The sequence below is a fragment of the Bison bison genome, unplaced genomic scaffold (genome assembly GCF_000754665.1).
Source record: "Bison bison bison isolate TAMUID 2011002044 unplaced genomic scaffold, Bison_UMD1.0 scf7180017864461, whole genome shotgun sequence".
Classification (NCBI taxonomy): Eukaryota; Metazoa; Chordata; class Mammalia; order Artiodactyla; family Bovidae; genus Bison; species Bison bison.
The window spans coordinates 17,106,829-17,133,773 of record NW_011495023.1 but is presented as its reverse complement, the minus strand read 5'-3'; the positions used below and the strand labels follow the sequence as shown (position 1 = coordinate 17,133,773).

The following is a 26,945-nucleotide window of genomic DNA, read 5'->3' as shown; positions in this document are numbered from 1 at the left end:
GGCTGGGAATGGTGGGCAGAGCAAGGAGCTGGTTGGTAAGCCTGTACCAACACCGCATACAGGGCCTTATTTCCCCAACCAGGGATTGAACCCTCACCCCCTGCATTGGAAAGGCAGAATCTTAACCACTGGGCCACCAGGGAAGTCCCATTTCTTTTTTTTCCCCTGGACAAATTTTCATGAACCTTTCACACCTCTTCTCCATTCTTTGATTTTTGTTTGATTGAAGATGTTTGTTACTTTAGTTTCAACAGCGGAAGACAGCGTGTAGATCACCTACACAAGTCACTGATTTTCTGAGGAAGACTGTAGCACAGAGAAGTCGAGTGATTAGTTCAAGTTTGCACAGCTACTGGTGGCCCTTGAAGAGGTTGTCAGTCTGAACAGAGGCATCCATCTCCTAGTGCAGTGATGTTTTTACCACCAGAGGCCACACATACCCTCACATCCCTCCCACCCCCTGCCACCTATGCTGATGTAATTATTTAGTTGCACCCCAAAATCACATTAATATAACCATGAATAATTGAAAAAAAGCTACCTATTAACTCCCCCAAATAAACTATTTTACTTATAATCTATACACACATGTTTAACTATGTACAGTAGTAACATAATTTTTTATGTTCTGTGATATCTCAGTTCATATCAGATACCTGGGTTTAAAAGGACTTTAAACATTTTCTTTTATTTTTTTAATTATTTTTTTAAATTTTATTTTATTTTTTAACTTTACAATATTGTATTGGTTTTGCCATATATCAACATGAATCCGCCACAGGTATACATGTGTCCCCCATCCTGAACCCTCCTCCCTCCTCCCTCCCCATACCATCCCTCTGGGTCGTCCCAGTGCACCAGCCCCAAGCATCCAGTATCGTGCATAGAACCTGGACTGGTGATTCATTTCATATATGATATTATACATGTTTCAATGCCATTCTCCCAAATCATCCCACCCTCTCCCTCTCCCACAGAGTCCAAAAGACTGTTCTATAAACATTTTCTTAATGGAATCATTTTTAGCTTTCAGAAAGAGTTCTTGCTTGAAGACAAAGAACAGCTTGATAACCACAAAAGAAGGATCGATGCTCAGCTTTTAGCTGCCCTTCCTAAAGGTAAGACTTCTAGATGGTCGACCAGTATCTAGAGTGTGTAAATGTATTATCTAATTTTCCTGGAGAACTCTTTCCCTAATCTCCAGCTTGGTTCTCCTCTGTGCCCCTTTCTGCCTCATCAAGAAAGCAGCCTTAATTAAATAACCTCTTTTGTCACATTTTTATTTTTTAAATTCTTCTTTATTGGTATATTGTGGTTTTACAGTGTTGCGTTAGTTTCTACTGTACAGCAAAGTGAATCAGCTCTACACAGATCCACTCTCTTTTGGATTCCCTTCCCATTTAGGTCATCACAGAGCACTGAGTAGAGTTCCTTGAGCTATACCGTAGGTTCTTACTAGTTAGGAATCAGTCCTGAGTGTTCATTGGAAGGACTGGTGCTGAAGCTGAAACTCCAATACTTTGGCTACCTGATGCAAAGAACTGACTCATTGGAAAAGAACCTGATGCTGGGAAAGATTGAAAGCAGGAGGAGAAGGGGACAATGGAGGATGAGATGGTTGGATGGCATCACTGACTCAATGGACATGAGTTTGAGTGAACTCCAGGACTTGGTGATGGACAGGGAGGCCTGGCGTGCTGCAGTCCATGGGGTCGCAAAGAGTCAGACATGACTGAGCAACTGAACTGACTGAACTGAGTGTATATATGTCAATCCCAATCCCCCAATTCATCCCACTCCACCTTTCTGCCCGTGGTGTCCATATACTTGTTCTCTGTGCCTGTGTCTCTTATTTCTGCTTTGCAGGGAAGATCATCTACACCATTTTTTATAGATTCCACGTATACAATATTAGTATACAATATTTCTTTTTCTCTTTTTGACTTCACTCTGTCTCTAGGTCCATCCACATCTCTACAAATGATCCGATTTCTTTTTATGGCTGAATAATATTCCATAGTACATAAGTACCACATCTTTATCCATTCCTCTGTAGATGGACTTCACCTTACCATGAGTCCCTTCCTTTCATTTTAGGCATCCTCAAGTTTTTGCTGCAGGCTGGCACCGAGGATAAGAGAGCAGTCCTAGAATCAGCCTCACCTCATCTCTCTCTTACTTTTCACCTTCTCCAAGGGTGATGAGTTCTGCTTACTTGCCTGTTTCTTTCCTGTCCTCCAGCTCCCTGAGGCTTTCCAGTGCTAGGATATCTTTCAGCTCCTGACTGGGCAACACACTGAGCAAGCAGTGTAAAGTGCATCTTAAACGTCTCTCTTCTTATCCAATTCACATCTGTGAATTCACACTTTGGTTAAGATGTACATGCAGTCAAATATTCGCATCAGCTACCAGCCCTCTACCTCTAGTATTGCACGTGGAATAATACGAGCATTACCTGATGTTTGTTTCTACCAACTGTAACACTAACTCAGGGGAGTACCAGCTCACAAACTGGGTTTATCCCAAATGAGCTGTGTAAACCTTGCTTCAGAAGAAACAGCTTTTCCAGCAATCCCACTCCTATACCCAGAAAACATATAGTTCTCTAATTTGAAAAGATACATGGCGCACCAACATTCAAAGTTGCACTATTTACAACAGCCAAGACATGGCAGCAGTCTAAATGTCCATCAGCAGAGGAATGGATTTAAAAAAAAAGAGAGAAAAAGATAAATACCATATATCACTCACACATGGAATCTGAAAAAATTATACAAATGAACTTACAAAACAGAAACAGACTCAGACCTAGAAAACAAACTTATGGCAATCAAAGAGAAAGCTGGGGAGGGATAAATTAGGAGTTGGGGATTCATTAATAATTAATTATAATTAATCCTATCAATTATAAGATTTTATACTGTATATCAGAGAAGGCAATGGCACCCCACTCCAGTACTCTTGCCTGGAAAATCCCATGGACGGAGGAGCCTGGTAGGCTGCAGTCCATGGGGTCACTAAGAGTCGTACGCGACTGAGCAACTTCACTTTCACTTTTCACTTTCATGCACTGGAGAAGGAAATGGCAACCCACTCCAGTGTTCTTGCCTGGAGAATCCCAGGGATGGGGCAGCCTAGCGGGCTGCCGTCTATGGGGTCGCACAGAGTCGGACACGACTGAAGCGACTTAGCAGCAGCAGCAGCATATTGTATATAAAAGTGACAAACAACAAGGACCTACTGTTTAGCATAGAAAACTGTATTCAATATCTCATAATAACCTATAATGGGAAAGAATCTGAGCATGTATATATGTGTGTGTGTGTATATATATATACAGACATACATATATAAAACTGAATCATTTTGCTACACTCCTGGAATATTGGAAATCAACTATATTTCAATAAAAATAAATTAAAAAAAGAAATATTTCTGGTGGAAGATCAGGGGTTTTCTTCTATCCTGAAAAAAAAACAACAACATAAAAACCAAAAATAGCAGCAGTAAATCATGATATCAAGCCCAGACGAAATTAGACCAGAAAAAATATTCTCTTAACAGAAACAAAATCAATTTTAAAAGTCCCACTGACAAATTTACATGCATCCCCAGGAACTGAACCAGTCGTACTCCTGGACACAGGTTTATGAGGATGGATGCTTGAAGGAGGACCCCAGGGATTTGAGTCACCTGGTGGTGACAACTTCAAGAAGGGACATTTTTCAATTTTTAAGTTTAACAAAACTGTCAACTGAAACAGAGTCTTGTTCTGTTTTGCTCCAGCGGTCCAAAATAAGAAGAATGTGTAGAATTACAAGAAGGCAGGTGAGATTTCATATGAGGAAGAAAATTCTGATAGTTCATGGTACCTGGAAATGAAAGGCACTGCGTTGTGATCTCATTAACTGTTCAAGTCAAGGGTAGGACACCTATGAGCGGGGTTCCCACCTGGAACCCCAGGTGTGAAATGGAAAAGTCCTTCCAATTTGTAAGACTCTTTCAGAAGACAGACTCAATTTAATCTGAGTGAAACTGAAAGGGTTAGCCGCTCAGTCGTGTCCGACTCTTTGCAACCCCATGGACTATAGCTCACCAGGCTCCTCTGTCTGTGGGATTCTCTAGGCAAGAATACTGGAGTGGGTAGTAGCTATTCCCTTCTCCAGGGGATCTTCCTGACCCAGGGATCAAACCCAAGTCTTCTGCATTCCAGGCTGATTCTTTATCATTTGAGCCACCAAGGAAGCCCGAGCCAAATGTAAAAATCTATGAAGGTGATCAAAACAAAGAGCAAGAATGAACAAACTGATATCAGCAGCAGTTTAGATTTGACTGATTATGGAAAGTTACAGAAAGCTAAAGTTTTCCTCTTCTCTTTGTCCCCCCTTTCCTTCTCTTAGTGAATAATAAATAAGAAGATCAAAAAAATTAAGAACAATGTCAGATGCTAGATTCCTCAAAGCTCAATGACTCAGAGCTCTACATATAACAATTTTAAAATGTATAAACTTATTAACCAGTTTTACTAGACATTATCATAATTGGTCATTAAAAATCATGATTTTCCCTAATCAAAGATGATTATGTACTCACCAGATTTATGTTTCTAAATTAACAAGGTTTTTCAAACATACTTCTTAAGCATTAGTATCCCTCCTTCCCTGAATTTCATCTTAATTCCCATAGATTTATTTCATAGTCTTTACTCTTTATGAATTTGGGCAGATACATTTGGAAAGACCGCAGGTATTACCTGAAGTCTTTTTATTTCTCCACCTTAACAGATGTATTCAGTATTCTGTCAGTTCTTGGTAATAGCAAGTTAAAAATAGGAATTGATTATGAGTTTTAATGTCATGGAGTTTCATGTTGGTTTATAAGTTTACAGAAGCTTCTTCCTGTTCATTTAGTGATGGGATTTATGCTTCTGTGAAATTGAGCTTTTAAATGATCTTTGATTTTTCTCTAAGGAACTTCCTTTACCCATGTATCATGAACAAGTAATCAAGGGATTAAAACCCTTTACCAGTGTAAAGCTTATCCTATTAAAATAGATTTTCCATTTAGGAGTTATGAAATGGACAAAATATATGATTCTACTTTTTTTTTAACAGCTTCATTGAGATATAATTCGTATGCTATACAATTATCCATTTTAAGTAGACAGTTTGGTGGCTTTTGGTAGCTTCACAGAGTCGTGCATTGATCAGCAGAGTCAATTTTAGAACATTTTCATTATCCCCCCAAAAACCTTTCTGATAGCCATCACACCTCCCCCTCTTTCCTCTAGGTTTGTAATGATTTTATTTTATAAGCTGCTGGTCTTTGTATTAGTGGCTGCCATCCAAGTGTAAAAGTTAAAGTGGATTACTCCTGGGGAAGAAAGATCAGCATACAGAATATTCTGGACCTGGCCCGTGGTATCAAATGCAGGCAGGGGGAGAGCTGTTCTTGGCAGTCCCCCCGCTACTTATATTTCTTTGGAAGATTCTACTGTATTCAGACTTGGGGGACTGAAATCAACAATAACTTTACCAGAAAGCCTGTTCTCAGAGCTAATTGAAGAAACCATGCTTCCCAAGAAAAGCACCTAACAGACCAAATTACCCTGCGTATTGCTATTATACGTTATTACAAAATATATGAGGCAAATTAAATAGTTTTATAAAGTATTATAGCCCCTGATGTCAAATCCTCTTAAATTGCCTTACTTGGAAAATGACCAATGCAAGTCCCGTCAGAAATTGCTGAAGAAATAGAGTCATAGAACTCATATTTCTTAGACAAGGACAGCAGACTAAAATCACAGGGATTTTAGCAAGGGATAATTTAGTGTACATACAAGTCTCAGTGCACTTGAAAATTTATTGCAACAGAAGTTAGACCAGCTGTGCTAGTTTCTATCTGGATTTATGATGACGAATATTGCTATTTTCTGAACCATGTATTAGTTTTATACATATGACACAGCATACCATCAATTGAATTATGGCATTTGAGTCTAATTTTTCAAAATCCCTTGTTTTTAGGAAAGAGACACTGAAGGATTTAGAGTTAAAAGGAGCATCAGGCTGCAACTTACTCTTAAATGGTTCAGAAAAATTAATATGTGAATATGAGAATGTGTGTGCATTCGTGCTCACAGTGCTCAGTTGCTCAGTCGTGTCTGACTCTTTGCAACCCCATGGACTGTAGCCCACCAGGCCCCTCTGTTCATGGGATTTTCCAGGCAAGAATACTGGAGTGGGTTGCCATGCCCTTCTCCAGGGGGTCTTCTCAACCCAGGGTTCCAACTCATCTCCTGCATTGACGGGCAGGTTCTTTACCACCTGGGAAGTGCTATATCCATGTGTATATACACATAAATATAGGCATATTTTCATATATATTTACATGTAAATATACATATGGAGATAGAAAAGGGGGGTAAAAATAAGTATAGTAACAAATGTTTACAAATGGAAAATGTCTTAATTTTTCTCTGAGACTGAAATTATATGAAAATTTTAAAGGAAGGAAACCTTCTTTTGGGAGATCATAAATAAGAATAAACTATGTTCAGGGCCGGCAGTCAGAAGATGGAGCAGTGATAGAGCAGTCTGTGGACTCTGTACAAAAGACATGAAGTGACCACGTGTTTCCCCAGTAGGGGCGACTTCCATGCTTTCTTACTAGCTTTTTATTTTTACAGTGCTTTAGAATATACCTGACCAAAATTCAGTGGGGGTGGGGAGTACTACAAGTGCTCATCTGAAGTTTTTTTTCCTTTGGAATTGCATTCGCAGTTCAAATAAAACATCATTCAGTGCAACTAGAGATTATCATACTAAGTGAAGTAAGTCAGAAAGAGAAAGACGAATACCATGTGATACAACTTGTACATGGAATCTTAAATGTGGCACAAATGAGCTAACCTATGAAACAGCAACCGATTCACGAACATAGAAAACAGACTTCTGATTACCAAGTGGGAGGAGGTGAAGCGGAGGGAAGGACTGGGCTTTGGGGATTCGGTTCAGTTCAGTTCAGTCACTCAGTCGTGTCCAACTCTTTGCGACCCCGTGAATTGCAGCACGCCAGGCCTCCCTGTCCATCACCAACTCCCGGAGTTCACTCAGACTCAATGTCCATCGAGTCAGTGATGCCATCCAGCCATCTCATCCTCTGTCGTCCCCTTCTCCTCCTGCCCCCAATCCCTCCCAGCATCAGAGTCTTTTCCAATGAGTCAACTCTTCGCATCAGGTGGCCAAAGTACTGGAGTTTCAGCTTTAGCATCATTCCTTCCAAAGAAATCCCAGGGCTGATCTCCTTCAGAATGGACTGGTTGGATCTCCTTGCAGTCCAAGGGACTCTCAAGAGTCTTCTCCAACACCACAGTTCAAAAGCATCAGTTCTTTGGCGCTCAGCCTTCTTCACAGTTCAACTCTCACATCCACACATGACCACAAGAAAAACCATAGCCTTGACTAGACGGACCTTTGTTAGCAAAGTAATGTCTCTGCTTTTGAATATGCTATCTAGATTGGTCATGACTTTCCTTCCAAGGACTAAGCGTCTTTTAATTTCATGGCTGCAGTCACCATCTGCAGTGATTTTGGAGCCCAAGAAAGTAAAGTCTGACACTGTTTCCACTGTTTCCCCACTTTGGGGATTGCTGCTGCTAAGTCGCTTCAGTCGTGTCCGATTCTGTGCGACCCCATAGACAACAGCCCATCGGGCTCCCCCGTCCCTGGGATTCTCCAGGCAAGAACACTGGAGTGGGTTGCCATTTCCTTCTCCAGTGCATGAAAGTGAAAAGTGAAAGTGCCGTCGCTCAGTCGTGTCCGACTCTTAGCAACCTCATGGACTGCAGCCTACCAGGCTCCTCCATCCATGGGATTTTCCAGGCAAGAGTACTGGAGTGGGTTGCCATTGCAGCTGCAAACTGCTATATGTAGGATGGATAAACAACAAGGTCCTACTGTATAGCACAGGGAACTGTATTCAATATCCTGTGATAAACTATGATAAAAAGGATATAAAAAAGAATATATGTATATGTTCACTGTACAGCAGACATTAACACAGCCTCGTGTATCAACTATATGTAAATAAAAAATTTTTTTAAACCAGCAAAATGAAAGAAACAAAATAACAACCGAACATACATAGACAAATAAAAAGTCATTCTCTTTTACACAACCTAAGTGTTATCTGTGGAATAGATATACTATAGTAATTATGTTATATGTGTGTCAAGTCCCCATGAGTTGACCTTTCCTTCCAGATTATGGGAAATATGTCAAGATGGAGCGTGTTGCTTATCTTTTTCACTGTACTGCTGGATTTTCTTTAAATGTTTTCAGGTGCACAACTTCTATAGAAAATGTTCAAGTTTTAATGAGATAAAAATGATTTTCAGTCGCAAATGAGGACCAGAAAAGTCAACTTAATTTTTCAGAGTGGACATCGTGTGCCTCTCCGAATGCATCGCATTCTTATTTTTTATGCTTGTTCGGGCTTACTTCATTCAGATGGTTTATAAACAGCAGAAGTTTATTGCTCACTGTTCTGGGGACTAGAAGTCCAGGATCAGGGCAACAGCATGGTCAGGTTCTGGCGAGTGCCCTCTTGCTAGTTGTAGACTGCCAACTTCTCATGGCATCCTCACGTGGTGGATGGGGCGCAGGAGCTCTGTGAAAAAGTGGTGAAAGTGTCAGTTGCTCAGTCGTGTCCAACTCTTTGCACCCCCATGTACTATAGCCCACTAGGCTCCTCTGTCCATGGAATTCTCCAGGCAAGAATACTGGAGTGGGTCGCCATTTACTTCTCCAGGGAATCTTCCCAACCCAGGGATTGAACCCGGGTCTCCTGCATCACAGGTAGATTCTTTACTGTCTGAGCCACCAGGGAAGCCCTTGGGAGCTCTGTGGGGCTTCTTTATTAAAGGGCCAGTCCCATTCATGAGCACGGGGCCTAATCCCTCCCTAAAGCCCCACCTCCTAATCCCATCACTTTGGGGGTTAGAATTTTAACATATGAATTGGTAAGGGGGATACACACATTTGGCTTCCCAGGTAGTTCAGTGGTAAAGAATCCGCCTGTCAAGGCAGGAACCAGGCTTCCATCCGTGGGTTGGGAAGGTCCCCTGGAGAGGAAAATGGCAGCCCACTCCAGTATTCTTGCCTGGGAAACCCCATGGACAGAGGAGCCTTACAGGCTATATAGTCTATGGGGTTGCAAAGAGTCGGACATGACTGAGAGTGCACACACACTTTCAGACTGTAATCTACCTAGTTGAAATAATTCAGGAGAAAAGGCAACATGTCATTGTACCACTCAGACTCTATTCATACGCTCCATTTCTCAGTTATGGGTTTGGGGCACAGATTTAAGACAAACCTCCCAGAGTCCTTGGAATTTGGTGTCAACTGTTTCTGGAGCAGTTTTTTGAAAAATAGAGCTCTGTTTTCCACTTTGGGTTTTAAATAATTCATTGGTACTTATCCTTGAAAATATCTCCAGAACCTGCGCTAACAGCCATGAAAGTTTTATCAGCACCATCTGGTGAGAGCTCGTTTGTTAACTGGGAAGCAGTGATAGGCCACACTTCCTCCAAAGGCAGGAGGTACCATTGTCACTGGATTGTGGTCTTCTACTTGCGAGCATTTGCTCTTAGCCACTCCCGGGAAGGCCACTGGTGACAGAGATACCTGTGAAGCCAACTATCCTTGTAAAAATGTCAGTCCAGCCCACCGTTAAGGTAGCTGTCATTTAAAAATAAATTAATAAATAAAAACATGACTGGTATCTCTGAACACAATCAAAGGACAATTTAAAAGTCATGTGTGCATGCACATGTATGGTTTTGACTCCTTCCTAAAAACAACCACTTAGGGAATTTCCTGGCAGTCCTGTGGTTAGGACTCCATGCTTTCAGTGCTAAGGGCATAGGTTCAATCCCTGATCAGGGAACTGAGATCGTGCAAGCCACGAAATGTGGCCAAAAATAAAAATAGCCACTTAAAAAAATGGAAATTGAAGTTCCAATTTTCAAGTGGAAATTGAAGCAGTTGCAATTTAAATCCCAAGCGTTTATATCCCTTCTTCTGAGCTTCTGCTTTGACTCAGCCTTGCAGATGTTTCATGGGCCCCGGGCCTATCACCACTCCTCTCTTCCTGGGACATCAGCAGGAAAAGCTCAGAGGAGCCCTTGTGAATTCATGGGATTGAGGAGGAGGCAAGAAGAATTTCTCTACCAAATTTGGCCATTTCCACAGAAACCTGTGGCCTCTCAATAAAAATATCCTTGTGGTCAGTGTTATATGAGGCCCTCCCAAGATCAGCAAAATGTTTGTCTGATCATCCATTGTTGCCCAGGGGAGTGAGGGTCATCACCTTTCTACCATCCGCCTACATTCCAGCAAGGAAACATGTTAACATTTCCTCCCAGTGAAAGCTTGGAAGGGGAGGCACAGGAACTAGGTTAATCTAAACTGTATTGGAGAAGGTGTACCACATTACGTAACCTTAGAAACCCGAGCAGGAAGGAGGTTGCAAATCTTCACAGGTTCAGTGATGGGACGCCAGACTGCTGTGAGCTTCTGCATGGTATAACCTGCTGGTGGCCATGGCACTCACAGTCCTCCAGTCTCTACTTTTGCAAATGTTTGACGTTTTGCAGGATGGAAAGTTTAAAATACTATATAAAACTAAAAACCAGATAGTGAGCTTTCTGCTGACTAGAGAAAAACCTAAAGAGAAACTGGTGAGGCCTCCCCTGGTTCTCCTGGGTGAAATAGAGCTCACTTCTTTTTTCCATCTCTTGTTCTCATGGTATTACTTCTTAGACCAACCTGTGACATGTACGTGTGAGTGTGTATTTGTGTCTATGTCTGCGTACATACCTACTCATTTGGCACCTACCTCCCCTGTTATTACACAGTCTGCAAGAACTATGTCCGTTTTGTACATCACTGCTGCAAGGGAGCCATAAACAGAGTTCCAAAGATAGATGTGTGAATGAATGAATAAAATGAATGCATGACAACTAAATACCGGATCATCTTTTTCTTCTTTTTTGTCTTCTTTTAGTTGCAGAATTAAGAAAAATCTTTGAACCAAAGAGGAAAGAATTTTTAGAAATGAAAAGGTAAGATGTTCATCGTACTTAATGAAGAGGGAGAAGAATTTGCTGAGCAAAAACACTGAGTAACCAGTGTTCGTGGAGAAACCGATGCCCCTGACTCACTGCCTCTGTTTGGTGTCTCGTGCAGAAAAGAAAGAATTGCCCGGCGCTTAGAAGGAATTGAAACCGACACGCAGCCCATCCTCTTGCAGAGCTGCACGGGCTTGGTGACTCATCGCCTGCTGGAGGAGGACACACCCAGATACATGCGTGCCACAGACCCGGCCAGCCCGCACATTGGTGAGCTTGTGGCCCGCAGGCCTCTCATCAACCTTTAAAAAAAAAAAAATTTTTTAACTTTATTTATTTATAGCTGTGCTGGGTTTACGTGGCTTCTCAGGTTCTCCCTACTTGTGGTGAGCGGGGGCCACTCTAGTTTCTGTGGGCAGGCTTCTCTTTGCAGTGGCTTCTGCTGTTGTGGAGCACAGGCTCAAGGCGTGAAGGCTCAGTAGTTGTGGCACATGGACTTAGTTGCCCCACAGCATGTAGAATCTTAGTACCTGGACCAGGGATCGAACCCATGTCCCCTGTACTGGCAGGCTGGTTCTCAACCACTGGACCACCAGGAATTCCCTATCATCAGCGTTTTCTATCCAGCACTCCTGGAAAAGGAGATGTTGCAACAAGTGAACTGTGCAGGTTGTAATGTTTTTTAAGCTATGTGTTTGTTAAAACCAGCAGCAACACCCACGTCAGCTCCCCCGTGCCTCCCAGGTGTGGTCCCTGGTGTCACGACAAGAAAGGACCCCACTGTTGAGTAATTGATGACCAGTCATTTCTCCCCCACCCCAGCCTGGGCCCCACCAGGGGCAGGTCCTGGCTCTTTCTCTCCGTCTCCTCAGGGCCCCAGCTGTCAGAGATCCTCAGGTTTGTTTGGGAAAGGGCTGAATAAGACAGCCATCTCTTATATATAATGGATTTAAACAGAATGCCCTGATGCCCGGCACAGGGCCGAGCTGCCCGCAGCAGGGAACTTGATGGGCAAAGCTGGACCTCATGCTCAGGGGTCTCACTCTGTGTTTATGCAACAAATATCTTCTTTAAATTATTTGAACAGGTGTAATTTTAAATGTATCATATATTTATTTCTTGTTAAATAGCATGTCAAACGTGACTTAGTTTTTCTGTGGTTTCTCAGATGTCGGTATGAGCATCAGATATCGCACATGACCTTAGGAGAGGATGGCATATATGGGGCTACTCTTCCCGTCTGCAGCCCAGGTTCTGCTGCTCTGTGCTACTGCTTTTAATAGCCAGCGTCTTCTAGTTTCTTCTTCAGAGGGAGTTGCTAGTCTCCTTTCATAATGTGATCAGTTTGCTTGTCTCTACAGTTTCTGGTTTTCTATGGCCAGAAAACTAGAGAACTAAGATTTTTTTTTTTCTCATTACACACATGATGAATCAAGAACAGCCAGAGTACCATAATATATGGCCACAAATAAATCCTATTGTATATAAAATGTATCATATGATCATGTAAGCATCATGTTGGTCAGGAAGAAGTATTTAACAAACTTGTCTTGGGAAAAATGGGATGGCAGTAGGGAGAGACAATATCCGATCCTCACTTCCTACTCAACACAAAAATAAGATTCAGCGACTCACATCATTAATTATAAGAGAATAATTAAGAATATGGAAGCAAAAATGAATATTTAGGTCCAGTTGAATGGAAATGGACTTCCAAAACACAGAAATAGTGGTAGAAATCACCAGTGACCAGGTCAGTTGATTTGACTACATAATGAACATCTGTGTTTCAAAGACAATCTTCAACAGACTTCACAAAAAATTAAATTTGGAAATATTCATGAAAAATATAAAGAACTCATATACCTATAAAATTTTACATAAATTGATTAAAATGATACTATGAATCAAAAGAATATAGAGCAACAAGTTTGGCCAGATATTCTAGAGGAGAAAAAGATAATAAAATGGCTACTAAATAACTGAAAAATGCATGTATCCTCTTTTTCCTGCTAATCTAGGGCAATTTTTAATTTTTTGGAGAAACATCACATCATAACAAACATTTTTAGAAATATGGAACTATTTATATAAATCCAAAATAGCGGTGTAAAATGAAGTACAACAGATACAGATAGATAATAAATTATATGATTACTTGATATTCTCATTTATAGTTTTATATATTACAAGTATGCTTTCTTATCTTTATTTTTTATTTACATATAGCTGATTTACAGTGTTGAGGTAATTTCTGCTGTACAGCAAAGTGATTCATTTATACATATATACACATTCTTTTTCATATTTTCAAAGGTGATTTTTTTTTAATTAGCAGTGTTTGTGAGAGAACATAAATTTCAGGTTTCATTGTAAACTGATGCAAACTTTATAGAAATTAATTTGACAATATAGCAAGTATCTTAAAATGAGGTACCTACTGATAAAGCAATTCTACTTTTACACAACTATCTTTTGTAATTGTAATCAGAAAATAAGATGGATTAAAAGTTAGAATCAACTTAAATGCCTAGAAATATGAGATGACTTAAACTGATTCTAAAATGCCTGTTGGATAGAATAGTATAAAGTCTTAAAAAATGATATCTTCAAAATAAGATTTGCAAGCAGGGAAATGTTTTATGTAGAACATTAGGTTATATAAAATATGAGTTATATAGAAAACAATCATTGACTAGAAAGAGTATACAGGAAAGTTTAGCAAATTATGCATTTATTTATTACTGATGATTATAGATTAGTGATTATTGGTGACTTGGGGGCTAACTTTCCTGTGTTTTCATTGTAGATCTTTTCTACATCACACATGCATAGTGTAATTGGAAAAAGCCACTTCTGTTAACAGAGAGGACCACTGCTACCTGGCGGATATTGACATGGCCCATTATTATTATAGTTACTATCAGATGCTGAGAAATCACACTCTGTCACTTGTCAAATTACAGCAGTTCAAATATCTGTTATCCTTTCTAGAGGACTCTGAACACATCCTCTGGCCTCACACATGAAATATTAAACTCAAAAGCAGAAAAGTAGATGAATAAGGGGAAATGACACTGAGCAGCAGTGAAGGCTGTCAAGGTTGAGCTTTAAGCCGAGGCCATGCCTGACATGGCTTATGCGGTGGTGCACAGAGCATCTCAGCCCTTAATGTATTTCCCTGCAGACCTCAGATTTCTTCAGCCTCCCAGGTAAATCATTGTAGGCAACCTCAAGGAGGTGAAAAATTTGTTCTTCACAGCCTGGCCACTCAGTGTATTGTGTACATAGCAGAGTAGAATAAATGTATGTCTTTGATTGAATTCTGTATATATGATCTTCTTGTAGGTCGATCAAATGAAGAAGAAGAAACTTCAGATTCTTCACTAGAAAAGCAGACTCGATCCAAACAGTGCACAGAAACCTCAGGCATCCATGCTGACTCGCCCTACAGTTCAGGCATCATGGACACCCAGAGCCTCGAGTCCAAAGCCGAAAGAATCGCCAGGTACAAAGCAGAGAGAAGACGGCAGCTGGCAGAAAAGTATGGGCTCACCCTGGATCCGGAAGCAGACTCTGAAACTCCAACTCGATACAGCAGGTCCAGAAAGGACCCCGAGGCTGCGGAGAAAAGGGGGGTAAGAAGCGAGCGATCGGCTGAGTCCAGCAGAGACTCGGGCTCATCCTACTCCAGGACTGAGCTCTCGGGGCTCAGGACCTGTGTGGCTGAGTCCAAGGACTATGGCCTGCACCGGAGCGACGGTGTTTCCGACACAGAGGTGCTGCTCAATGCAGAAAACCAAAGACGCGGTCAAGAGCCCAGTGCCACCGGGCTGGCCCGAGACCTGCCCCTTGCAGGGGAGGTCTCCTCTTCCTTCTCATTCTCCGGGCGAGACTCTGCCCTCGGTGAAGTGCCAAGGTCCCCAAAGGCAGTGCACAGCCTGCCCAGTCCATCGCCTGGGCAGCCGGCCTCCCCAAGCCACTCCACCAGTGACCTGCCACTCCCTGCGGAGGCTCGAGCCAGGTAAGTGTTGACCCACCGTCACCTACATCCCCTCTGCTGCTTCTGTGTCTGAGATTTGGGGTCCTCAGTGCTCTGCAAAGTTCTGGGCTAACTATAGAAATAATGATATTGATGATTTTTTTTTCATTTTCACAATGTCAACACAGGTTCTACCAAAGCAGAAAGCTTCCCAGTCTTAAATTTATCAATTTAGTTCTTGGTATGTTCTTTTTTAAAAGAAGAAACTGAACAGGTGTTATGGCGACACATTTTCAAGATCTTTCTTCTATTTCTCATCTGCCTTTAACAAGTGTCTTTTCCTTCATTTTCCTGTGATCATACCCAAGACTTTGGAGCCATTGTTTCTGTTGCTGTCATTTAAAGTAACAAAGCAGAAGGGCGCCACTAACCAATTTTCACTGGGTCTCAGTTTAGGTTATGTGAAGTATGCCCAGTAAACACCGAATATGACTATAACATATGTTACATAAGTATATCAGCATGCTAAGGATACTGCTGTGTATCAAAGCACCTCATTGAAAAGATCTACCAGTAGGAGAAATTGCTGCGTCACAGAGTCAGCGAATGGAAAATCAGAGAATGGATAAAATCAGAAAGTCAGATGCCTGAAGAGAATATATGTTTCTCTCGCAATTTAAATATCTAAGTTTAAATTTGAGTTCAGTTTAGATATTTAAATCTAAAAAGTGTGCTGAACAATTAGGATGCAAATTACATAAATCTCCTACTTCATGGTTTAGGCTTATTGTCTAGGCAGACTCCTAAATGTATTTTTTCAGTTCAAATAAACATTAGGTTTGCAGGTGAATTCAGGGGGATAAGAACCTGAGATCAGGCAAATTTATTTTAGAAAAAAAAAAAAAGAAAAGAAAACATGATGGAAAATACTGCTGTTTATTCCACATTGGGACAAAGTAAATATGGCCATCTTCACGTGGCAGTCTTACATCTAAAACAGACTATTTCAGTTATTGAAGTGTATTGACTCCAAGACTGGCCGCTACTGGCTTGACCACCTACACTAGAATATTTAGTGATACTGGCTTCTAAGAGAGGAGAAGGTAATGGCAACCCACTCCAGTACTCTTGCCTGGAAAATCCCATGGATGGAGGAGCCTGGTAGGCTGCAGTCCATCGGGTCACTAAGAGTCAGACATGACAGATCGACTTCACTCTCACTTTTCACTTTCCTGCATTAGAGAAAGAAATGGCAACCCACTCCAGTATTCTTGCCTGGAGAATCCCAGGGACGGGGGAACCTGGTGGGGTCCCACAGAGTCGCACAGAGTCGGACACGACTGAAGCGACTTAGCAGCAGCAGCAGCAGCTTCTAAGAGAATTCAATAGTATGGATCCTGATTGTATTTTGAGGGCCTTTGTTCATCCTTCAGACTAAACTGCTCAAAGTTTAGGGACTTACTGTCTTGTATTTTGAAACATATGTTATAGTCATATTCTTTTGTTGTGGGAAATTTGCATTTCGTAGTAGAAACAATGTTCTTGGGTTAGTTATACTCTATCAAAGCAAACTCTTGGCGAGCTATGTAAGAGGACAAAGGAACCTAACATCACAAATTAGAAAGAAAGTTCGAGTTGTGTGGGTTACATGGTTTAAAAAATAACAAGGAATCCAATTTTTGATTGCCATATCATGAAAACTGTTTATCATCGCGGTGTCTGGGTTAACCATCTACATCACATATCATCAGTTCTCAACAAGATTTTTGAAGCAGTTATAATAATAAAAACTGTGCAGAGTACTCCAGGTAAAATGATAGGATACATGATAGTTCTGTATGAGTAAAAATCTCAATATTCAAATATATATATCACTTAAAATCTTAAGAGCCCACTTCCTTCTAGGTTTTGTTGTTTTTTAAGTTTTTGGCTGCGCTAGGTCTTCATTGCTGTGTGTGGGATTTCTCTAGCTGCAGAGAGTGGGGGCTGCTCTCTAGTTGAGGTGCTCAGTCTTCTCCGTGCAGAGCACGGGCTGTAGGGCTCATGGGCTCAGTAGTTGTGGTGCACGGGCTGCAGACCCTACGGCACATGGAATCTTCCTGGACCAGGGATCAAACCTACGTCCCCTGTAATGGCAGGTGAGTCTTAACTACTGGCCCAACAGGGAAGTCCCCTCCTGGTTATTTGACGAGGCATGTTACCTGGGAGTGTTCATACACCTAGCCTCTGCTTGACAGTGCCTTTCTTTCACAGAAGAAAGGCTTAAAGGAACTAAGAAATTGTAAAGGAGTTTGCAAGGAAGCACATGCCTTGTTTTTTGAATCCACTCAAGACATACAAATTTGCAGGCCAAGAAACACAAATCATTTCATATAGAAAAGGAAAAAACCAGAGATGTGTTTACATTAAAAAGCAAGGAAAGTAATGTGTGACAGGTATGATGTTAAAATAGCATTGGGATTTAGTCCACACTAACTTCATTTGTTCAGCTTTTAAAGATGGATTTAAGTGGATTAACATTCTGCTGGTAGTCCTTTCTCTAGAGCCAGGAAATTCAGGTGTCAGGGAGTCATTGTTGTCTGACTTCCATTCCGGGAGAAGAGAGCCAAAAAATACTTTGTGAATTAAAACAACAAAGAACTCTTGGTGACCCAGTAACTGTAGTGAAAATAAGATGGTATCTGACCTGGAAATATGTGACAGAGAAGTTTAGAAGGTTAAGAAATGACCAGAAAAATATCTACAAATGGCAAAACAATTGAATAGCATACTGGATTTGTCCTATCACTGAAATGGAATCTTTTTCTCACTGTTATGCTTTACTCTTTCATCCCTGTGAAGCTCTGAATTAGGCGGTTTTGGGATTATTTATCTCTGAATTGTCACTCCTGCTCCATCAATTCATTTTGTGCTCGCTAGGAAGAGGCTGTTGTTTGTTTCATTAATTAAATTGGAATACATCAGTCATGAAAATAGCATCCAAACACTTTACACAGTGTCCTAAAAATTCAAATGTGAGCCAGATATTGAATGCATATTTTTTTATATGTTCTCATATATGCTAATGCAAATATATGTACAAACAGAATAATCATTAGTTCTTGTACTATACTGTTTTTAAACATTATAAGGTCAGTAACAGTTTTTAGGGCAATATTTAGCTGAGTGATTAGTTTATTTTAATAGCTCAGTTGGTAAAGAATCCACCTACAGTGCAGGGGACTCCAGTTCAATTCCTGGGTTGGGAAGATCCCCTGGAGAAGAGGTAGGCTACCCACTCCAGTATTCTTGGGCTTCCCTGGTAGCTCAGCTGGTAAAGAATCTGCCTGCAATGCAGGAGACCTGGGTTTGATCCCTGGGTTGGGAAGATCCCCTGGAGAAGAGAAAGGCTACCCACTCCAGTATTCTGGCCTAGAGAACTTCATGGACTGTATAGTCCATGGGGTCGCAAAGAGTTGGACACGACTGAGCGACTTTCACTTTCACAATTTATGTGATAGAGAAGATATGTATGTATGTGTATGTATGTATGCGTGTTACATGTGTGTGTGTATGTATGATAGTAAGAGTCTTTAGTTCAGAAATCCTGTCAGTTGTCCAGAAATTCATATGAAAATATTGTTCTTTAGCAAACTCAGAACATACATAGTAACAGAGCAGTATGTGTATATATTTTTACATATTTATCTCTATATATGCTATATTGGTAATAGAGAATAAATCACATGCCAACCACCATTCCCTTGTCCTACCAAATTCTGTAAATTTGGAATTTCAAGAATTGTGTTTTCCAAATAGATGGTATAACTGAAATGAACCATTCTTTGTTAATTTGGCCACTGTGAATTTTAGAATAAAATTCCAAGGTATTGGGAGCCTCTGTGTTATTCAAAATTTTAAAGTCTGAACTCCATTAAAAATCTTAAATCCAAAGCTCTTGTCAGTTTGCTATTTGGTGCATCTCTTAATGTCACAAACAATAAAGTGCACCATCTGGGTTAATTTTGTGAGTGCAGAAACCCCGCCCCCCCCACCAAGTCCCACACCTGCCCTTCTCCTGAGCATGTGTATTTCCCTACAGGAACTGGAAAGAAGAGAAGCACACCTAATTTTCTAGTGGTGATCTGCTCTAGAGAACTCTGGGGTTTTATTGTTACTATTATTCTCCTGGGGTCCCCACCACTCCTTTTCCCACTTAGCGAACTATCATTCATGCCAGAAGACTGATGGTGGGGGTTTCACGCAGCGCTGACGCTGACCTTTGATCGGGGGTGGCTGCCATTGGTGAATGATGGTTTGAACGGGGCTTCCTCAGAGCTGTGCCCTGGCCGCACAGTGGGCCACGGCCCCCTCCAGAATGAACCATTTCTGCAGCACTGTGACATGCAGACTCTGGCCATCCAGGAAGGAAGCAGGGTTATGATACAGTCCTACCCTTTCTTTTTTTTATTTTTCTGTTTTAATTCAAAACTGTTTTGTTTTGGGAATTCCCTGATGGTTCAATGGTTAGGATTCTGTTCTTTCACTGCCGGGAGCCAGGGTTCAATCCCTGGTCAGGGAACTAAGAGCCCACAAGCCGTGTGCTGCAGCCAAAATAAACAAATAAAAGGTTTTGTTTTGTTTTAAATTTTACTGAAGTATAGTTAACTTCTGCTGTACACTGAAGTCTTTTTCATGTTCTTTTCCATTACGGTTTATCAAGGATATTGAATAGTTCCCTGTGCTGTACTGCAGGACCTTGTTGCTTATCCATCCTGTATATAATCATCTGCATCTGCTAATCCCAAACTGCCAATCCATCTCTCCCCTACCTTTCCTCCTTGACAACCGCAAGTGTGTTCTCTGTGTCTGTGAGTCTCTTCCTGTTTCATAGATACGTTTATTTCTGTCGTATTTTAGATTCCACGTATGAGTGGTGCCTTATGGTATTTGTCTTTATGATGCACTTCACTTAGTATTATAATCTCTCTAGGTCCATCCTGTTGCTGCGAATGGCGATATTCATCATTTTTTAAGGTTGAGGAATATTCCATTGTGTAGGTACACATCACAGCTTCTTTATCCATCATCTGTCAATGGGCACTTAGGCTGTTTCCATGTCTCGACTATAGTGAATAGTTGTGCTATGAACATTAGGGTGCACGTGGCTTCTCAAGAGTTTTTATCCTTTATTTCTGATCGTTTACGCATCTCCCAGTGAGAGGTTTGCATCTAAAAACTGTCTCCAGAGCCTGGAGCTCATTGTTTTAGTTAATTGGCGAGATGCTGAGTGAGGCAACTGCCTCTTGACCATTGGCATTCCTGGGTCAGCTTCTGTCTCTGCCACGGCAGGAAGTTTCCTAACACAGAGTCTACACTGGGCCAGAATGTCGTGGGAACAGAGATCTCTGAGGATCTACTCTCTAAAGAGACTGCTGGATACTTCTCACGTGTGTGTTTGTATTGGCACAGGATTGCTTTCACCTTCCTGTCTCCCCAGACATCACTCTTGTCTTGTTCTTCTAGCTTTGGGCTGTTTTTACGGTTAATTCATTGCCTTTTTTTTTTTTTTTTCCTTCATTTTATTCTATTTTCACTGTCAAATGTCCATTTCTATCCACTGAACAAAATAAGATGATGTCACCGAAAATACTAGCTGGTATGTCCTAAAAATTCAAATGTCTGATAGATTTTAAAATACAGTATTTTGCCTGTGTGCTTGTGGCTTTGCACATTCATACACTCATGTGAATGTGCAAAGCAATCATTAGCAGTTTTTCCAAACAAGCAACTTTCAGCAAATAAACTGTTAATTTGAATGAGATGCTGGTGTTAATAGCTATTCTTCTTAAGCTGAATCATGTTTTATAATTAGGAGCTGTTACATAATTAGAGCTAGACACCCACAGGGTGAAACCAATTTTACTGTGCTGGATTTGACTTCATTTTGGTGGCAGGAATCACTTTTTCACCCATTAACTCTTAGGGGTTGTGAGGAGTCAAAGCATGTCATTTTATTAGATACTTAGGGATGCAAACCCAGAGAAACTCCTTTCCATGACAACTTAGGGTGAGTTCTTATTTCCTGGTGATATAATTCTCCAGTTGCCATATCATAAAAAAAAAAAGTTCTCTTACACTCAGGTCACCATCTCTTTCACAGGTAACCCTATAGCCCTCTCCTGGGGAGGTAGCCACTGCCCAATAGAGAACTGGCTCACCCTAGGACCCCACAGAATAGATAGTGTTAAAGAATGTTAAATTCTTAAAATCAGAAATAAGCTGGGAGGTTATTTAGTTTAAAACTCTATTTTATACATGAAAAGCCCTGAAGATGAAAGACTTTAAGTAACTGGATTAGGACCATATAGCTGAGTCCATGATCTGGTCAGTCATTCAAGGTCTCTGAATTCATCAGAGTTCTTTCCATGACACATTGCTCTTGTTATTAATGTCAGTTCTATTTTCCATCATAGTAGAAAAAAGAGGTAGCTGTTTTTGCCCTTTGAAGGCTAGAAACTTTAGGATATAAGATTGGGGATATTATAGAAAACATTTATGTGGATTTACATAAGGTATTTAAAAACCTCATCCCCATAAACAAAATGAAAACTTGTAGTCAGGGTGGGGGAAAACTCAAACTCAGTAGGCATCTGTCCATCCACCCAAACCTGAGAGGTCTTGATTTATGGGTTAATTTCAGCTCTGAAGTAGTTTAGCTATTCATTCAAGAAAGCTATCTTGTGCCAGGCACTGTGTTTCTGGGTGGGCATGTTATTTTTAAGTGTGTGAGTTAACCACAACACAGTCAGGTAAATAAGATTATAGAGCCCAAAGTTGGGTGCCATGGGAATACCAAGATAAGTTGTTCATCTTTCCTCCTTGAAGAAGTGGCCATAGTTGAACTAAGTCCTTAAGGATGTGGTGAGTTTGCTAGACATGGAGAGGTGGCTGCTCCAGGTGACCTAGAAGGAAGGGGATGGGATGAGTTGAGATAGTCAGGTGGTGACCAACCATGGGGCAACTTATGACAAGGAGTTTGGGCTTCTCCTGGTGGACAGTACAATGGGAAGTGCCCAAAGGATTTGACAGCAAGCATGCTTGGTTATGTACTTCAGAAAGAATACTCTGGAAGAGTGTGGGGGATTTGGCTGAAGGAGAATTGATTCTAGTCAGGGAGACCACTAAAGAGGTGGTTGCAGTTACCTACACATGAGGTGATGAAGTCTTGGTTCCACATTGGCCTTGGTTCTTAACTTGGTCCTGTTTGGCATTTCATTAGGTGATCTGGGAGATACTAATTTCTGAAGGAGGGATTGTAAATAAATTTGATGGTAGGAAAAAAAAGAAAAGAGGGGGAGGGATTGAGAGAGAAGAGATTAGAGGGGATGGGGGAAAGAGAGAAAGAAGGAAGAGACTACGGGAGCATGGAGGCAAGAGAGCGCCTATACCTGGAATAATGGTAGGAAGCTAACAAGATGAAATTTAACAAAGTCAGTCCTATATTTAGAAGGGGGAAAAAAAATCAGTGTATAAATTCAGGATTGGAGAAACTTGATTTAATAGCAGTTTGTGTGAAGCAGACCTAGGAGTTTTAGTTGACAATAAGTTCTTTATATGACTGCCAAGATGGCTATTCCAATCTGGGAGGACATTAATGAATGTGAATTGTCAATGACACAGGTAGCGCTAGTCCGCTTGTGTTCTCCAGCGGTCAGGTCACATCTGGGGGTCTCATTCTCACTGAGCTCTTGACCGATAAGAATACTTTCAGAGAGTCACCTTTGCATCTTCCCTTTCCAAGTTTGTATACCTTTCTCCCTGTCTTAAAAGAAACCAGAGTCATTTTTGGAGTCTCTTACATATTCTGTGCTGCTGGACTCCCAAACCAGTCTGTTCTCTGTATCAGATTGTCCTTTTCCCAGTATGGTTATAAAGCTGAAACTTGACTTGCCACAGGGAGCCCTAAGTTTATCTGCCAAAAGGGGGAAAGGGGAGAAAGACCTCATGTACCAAATGAGGTGCCTCAAATGCAGCTTCACCTATGCTTCATGTCTCAGGAAGAGGGACATCTAGATGCCCAGTATCCTACAACAAAGCTGACACACCCAGATAAGGATGTTAGCAGTTTTGTCAGGATTTCCCCAAATACGGCGCCATGAATCTGATATTAAGCCAATCCATAAGATTGATAAGGATGATCTCAGTGATAGCATTACTTTTGTAGAAGTCTTGCAGGAAGAATAGATACAGCATCTCAGTCATTTTCCCAACTCCTTCCCTTCATCTAACACATACCAAGGGCCTCCATCAGTTATTTCTGAGCGAATGTTCTGCTGTTTTCCATGTCTTCATGAAGTGTCAAAAAACGATATCTGTGCTGCTTGAAATAGCCAGTCTGCAAACTCAGTATCAGCCCTCAACATATAAGGGACTTGCAAGGAATGTAGGCCATGGGTCTTTACCTTCCTCAAGAAAGTTGTGATGGGAAGAAGGGGTCACTGACCTACACAGCAGGCTCAGAGACCATTGTTTACATTCTGGTCCAAGCCTTTAATCTCACTGTGGACCAGTGACCCCAATCAGCAGAGTATACTTGGAGCAGCCCTTGTTTGTACTTCAGGGCTCTTTCCACTTTGTCTGGGCTTGGAATCCTTGTACATGGTCTTGAGTCCATGTGCTTATAAATATATTCAGCTGTGAGTGGGGATTGTGAAACATGAACCAAAAAGTCGCTGGCTGCTCTGGGGGACTTTCGAACTCAAGTCTCCAGCCCCAAAAGGCTGATTCTAGGCTGGTCCCACAACCAAGGCAGTCAAGTTCCTACCTTACTTTGGTTACTTCATTAGAAGTCAAGTAGGAGACACGGATCCCCTTTGAAGATCCCTCCAATCCCTTCCCCAGACTCAGCTGTTCCCTCTGACTCTCTGGTCCATTTGCACGTACCTTTCACTCTTTTTCAGCCAACCTTGCAGCATTTAGGCCTTCAGCGCTGAGATTAGCCCTGAGGGAAACTGGAATAAAGTTTATCCCATGTTTATCTTGCTTCTGCCCCAAAAAAGTTCTTCCTGGGTGGCTCAGATGGTAAAGCATCTGCTTACAATGCGGGAAACCTGAGTTCGATCCCTGGGTCGGGAAGACCCTCTGGAGAAGGAAATGGCAACCCAATCCAGTACTGTTGCCTGGAAAATCCCCTGGACGGAGGAGCCTGATAGGCTATAGTCCGTGGCATCGCAGAGTCGGACACGACTGAGTGACTTCACTTTGCCCCCAAAAGACTCTATTTCTACATTTTGATTACTCAGAAAGTCTTTACTCCATGATCCAACAGTGAGGCTTTTTTAAAAAATTTATTGAAATAGATTTGATTTATAGTGTTGTGTTAATTTCTGCTATAAAACTGGTTCAGTTATACACACACACACATACATTCTTCTTCATATTCTTTTTCATTATGGTTTATCTCAGGATATTGAATATAGTTCCCTGTGCTGTATAGTAGGACCTTGTTGTTTATCCACTCTCTATATATAATAGTTTGCTTTTGCTGATGCCAAACTCCCAGTCCTTACCTCCCCCACCTCCCTGTTGGCAACCGCAAGTCTCTTCTCTGTCCCAGCGGTGATATATGTTTAAATTGAGACATAATTTACATCAGGATGCACACAGTATTTTAAGGACGCAGGCCAGTGAGTTTGGGAAATGTATAACCATTCCCCCTGTCGAGAGAGAGAGAAGGTTTCCATCACTGCTGTATCTCTGGCCACCAGCGTTGATTCTTGACTTTGCAAGGGCCTCACTTAGCTCTCACAGGCTGGTAGTATCATCTATTGAACTCATTATGTTCATATGAAATTAATCCTTCCCACTGTTAATTTTTTAGCCAAGTCTTAATTATTAAAAATAGTTAAGCATAATGTTAAGGGACATAAAACAACATTATCCATGCAAGATTTAAAAAATACGAAAGAACCCAGGGTTTCATTGCCACTATCCAGATGTGATCTCTTTATTTTTTTCATGTTTTAAAATGCTCACCTACTGTTATTACATCTTAAAAAAACAGTACCTGCTGGGCCCCAGAAATACATTTTGTACTTGCATGAAATGATGTAGCTTTTCATCTGAGTCTGGGCCTCTCTTGGGCACCCTGCAGGCTCCCATGGTGGGAAGCTTGGTCCCTAACTTCCATTATGTTCCACACTTTCGGGTGCCCATGAATTTCCCAGATCAGTGCTGCGCTTTTTTTTTTTTCCCGGTTGTGTCAGGTCTTAGTTGTGGCACTTGGTATCTTCATCGCCTCATTCAGAATCTTTCTTTGCAGTGCAGGGACTCTCTAGATGTGTCGCCAGGGCCCCAGAGCACACAGGCTCAGCAGTTACAGCACATGGGCTTAGTTGCTCCATGGCATATGGGATCTTAGTTCCCTTGCATTGCAAGGCTGATTCTTAACCACTGGACCACCAGGGAAGTCCCAGTGCTGTACTTCAGTTCATCATTTTAGGACCCAAGGCATGGTTCTAATCAAACAGAAGAGATTGGCACAGACATGAAAAACAGATTTGTGGTTGCCAAGGAGCGGGAGGAAGGGAAGAGAAGAACCAGGAGTTTGGAGTTAAAAGATACAAACTACTATATGTAGAGAATGAGTCAACAGCCAAGTCCTACTGTATAACACAGGAAACTATATTCAATGTCCCATGATAAACTATAATGGAAAAGAATATGGAAAAGAATATATATGTGTATAACTGAGTCACTTTGCTGTACAGCAGAAATTAATCCAACATGATAAATCATCTATACTTCAAGAAAAAAATAAAAAACTTAAAAAAGGAAGAGATTGAGGTTGCTATTTGATATGAAATGCTTGGGGAAGTATCTCTAATAATAGTTGAGCAGAGACCTATGTAATGAAAGGCAGCCAGCCCATGTAGCTATGGGGGTGGATGAGTCCAGGGAGAAAGAGTTTAGTGAATATCTATCATTTTGTATAGATAAAAAATCAAAGATATAGAAAAAAAATTTTTTTGCTTGTAATGAGAACTCATATATATCATACAGCACTGTTAATTGTATTTGCCATGTCATACATTACATCCCTAGAACCTGTTTACTTGTAACTGGCCTGATAATTTTTTAGGGTTCTATTGACCAAGTTTTATTCTGATTAATGAAGACTATATTCAGAAAGTTGTATGGCATATGTCACAGTTTGCAACGCATTCTATTGTACAAAAAGCATCTGGGCCTTAAAATAACTGTGAGGTAGGCATATGAGTTATTAACTGATGATTTTCAAAAGCAAGTATCCATTGCACTCACTCTATCCCAAGCTATACTGATTGCCTCCTTTCTAAACTGCAGACAATGTGCAGAACTATTCCTATGTTTAAATAAATGCTGAGAAATTAGATCCTTTATCATTGGAAATGAAAATGTCTTTCCATAATCTGAGTTTTTTATTTGCCATGGGCTCAATGGCTATAATACTAGAGACAGAGAGGTGGGTCATAGATTAGGGTGTAGACAGACTGGAGAACAGGGATCCATGCCTAAGTGTGACAGATTGCAGTGGTCACAGCGGAATGCACAGTAGTGATGGCCAACAGGTTCTTGCCTGGGAGTTTGAAACAAAACCCAAATTAAAATGATTTTTAGAAACTAAGAGTATTTCGTTTTAATTATTATTCTGTGCTTTGGGAAATGTCTTTGATCTGTGTTTCCAGTCTGGTATTGAAGGACTCTCACAGGTAGGCTGGTAAGATTTTGAGCTGGTAAACATTTTAACTAGTGTGTAGAGTTCCCATGCTTCTTTTTCTGTTTTGTAACAGCATGCAGGTCAAT

The 26,945-nt window shown here is 41.1% G+C and overlaps 1 protein-coding gene across 2 annotated transcripts in view; it reads left to right on the top strand.

Moving 5' to 3' along the window:
- Positions 1–26,945, top strand: part of SVIL (supervillin) — a 255,184-nt gene that overhangs the window by 150,460 nt on the left and 77,779 nt on the right. For both annotated transcript variants that reach the window (XM_010860023.1, XM_010860021.1), the window contains exons 6-9: positions 1,027–1,118; positions 11,074–11,131; positions 11,256–11,407; positions 14,486–15,161. In XM_010860023.1, coding sequence (XP_010858325.1) covers positions 1,027–1,118; positions 11,074–11,131; positions 11,256–11,407; positions 14,486–15,161 — 978 coding nt within the window. The remainder of the gene's footprint in view (positions 1–1,026; positions 1,119–11,073; positions 11,132–11,255; positions 11,408–14,485; positions 15,162–26,945) is intronic.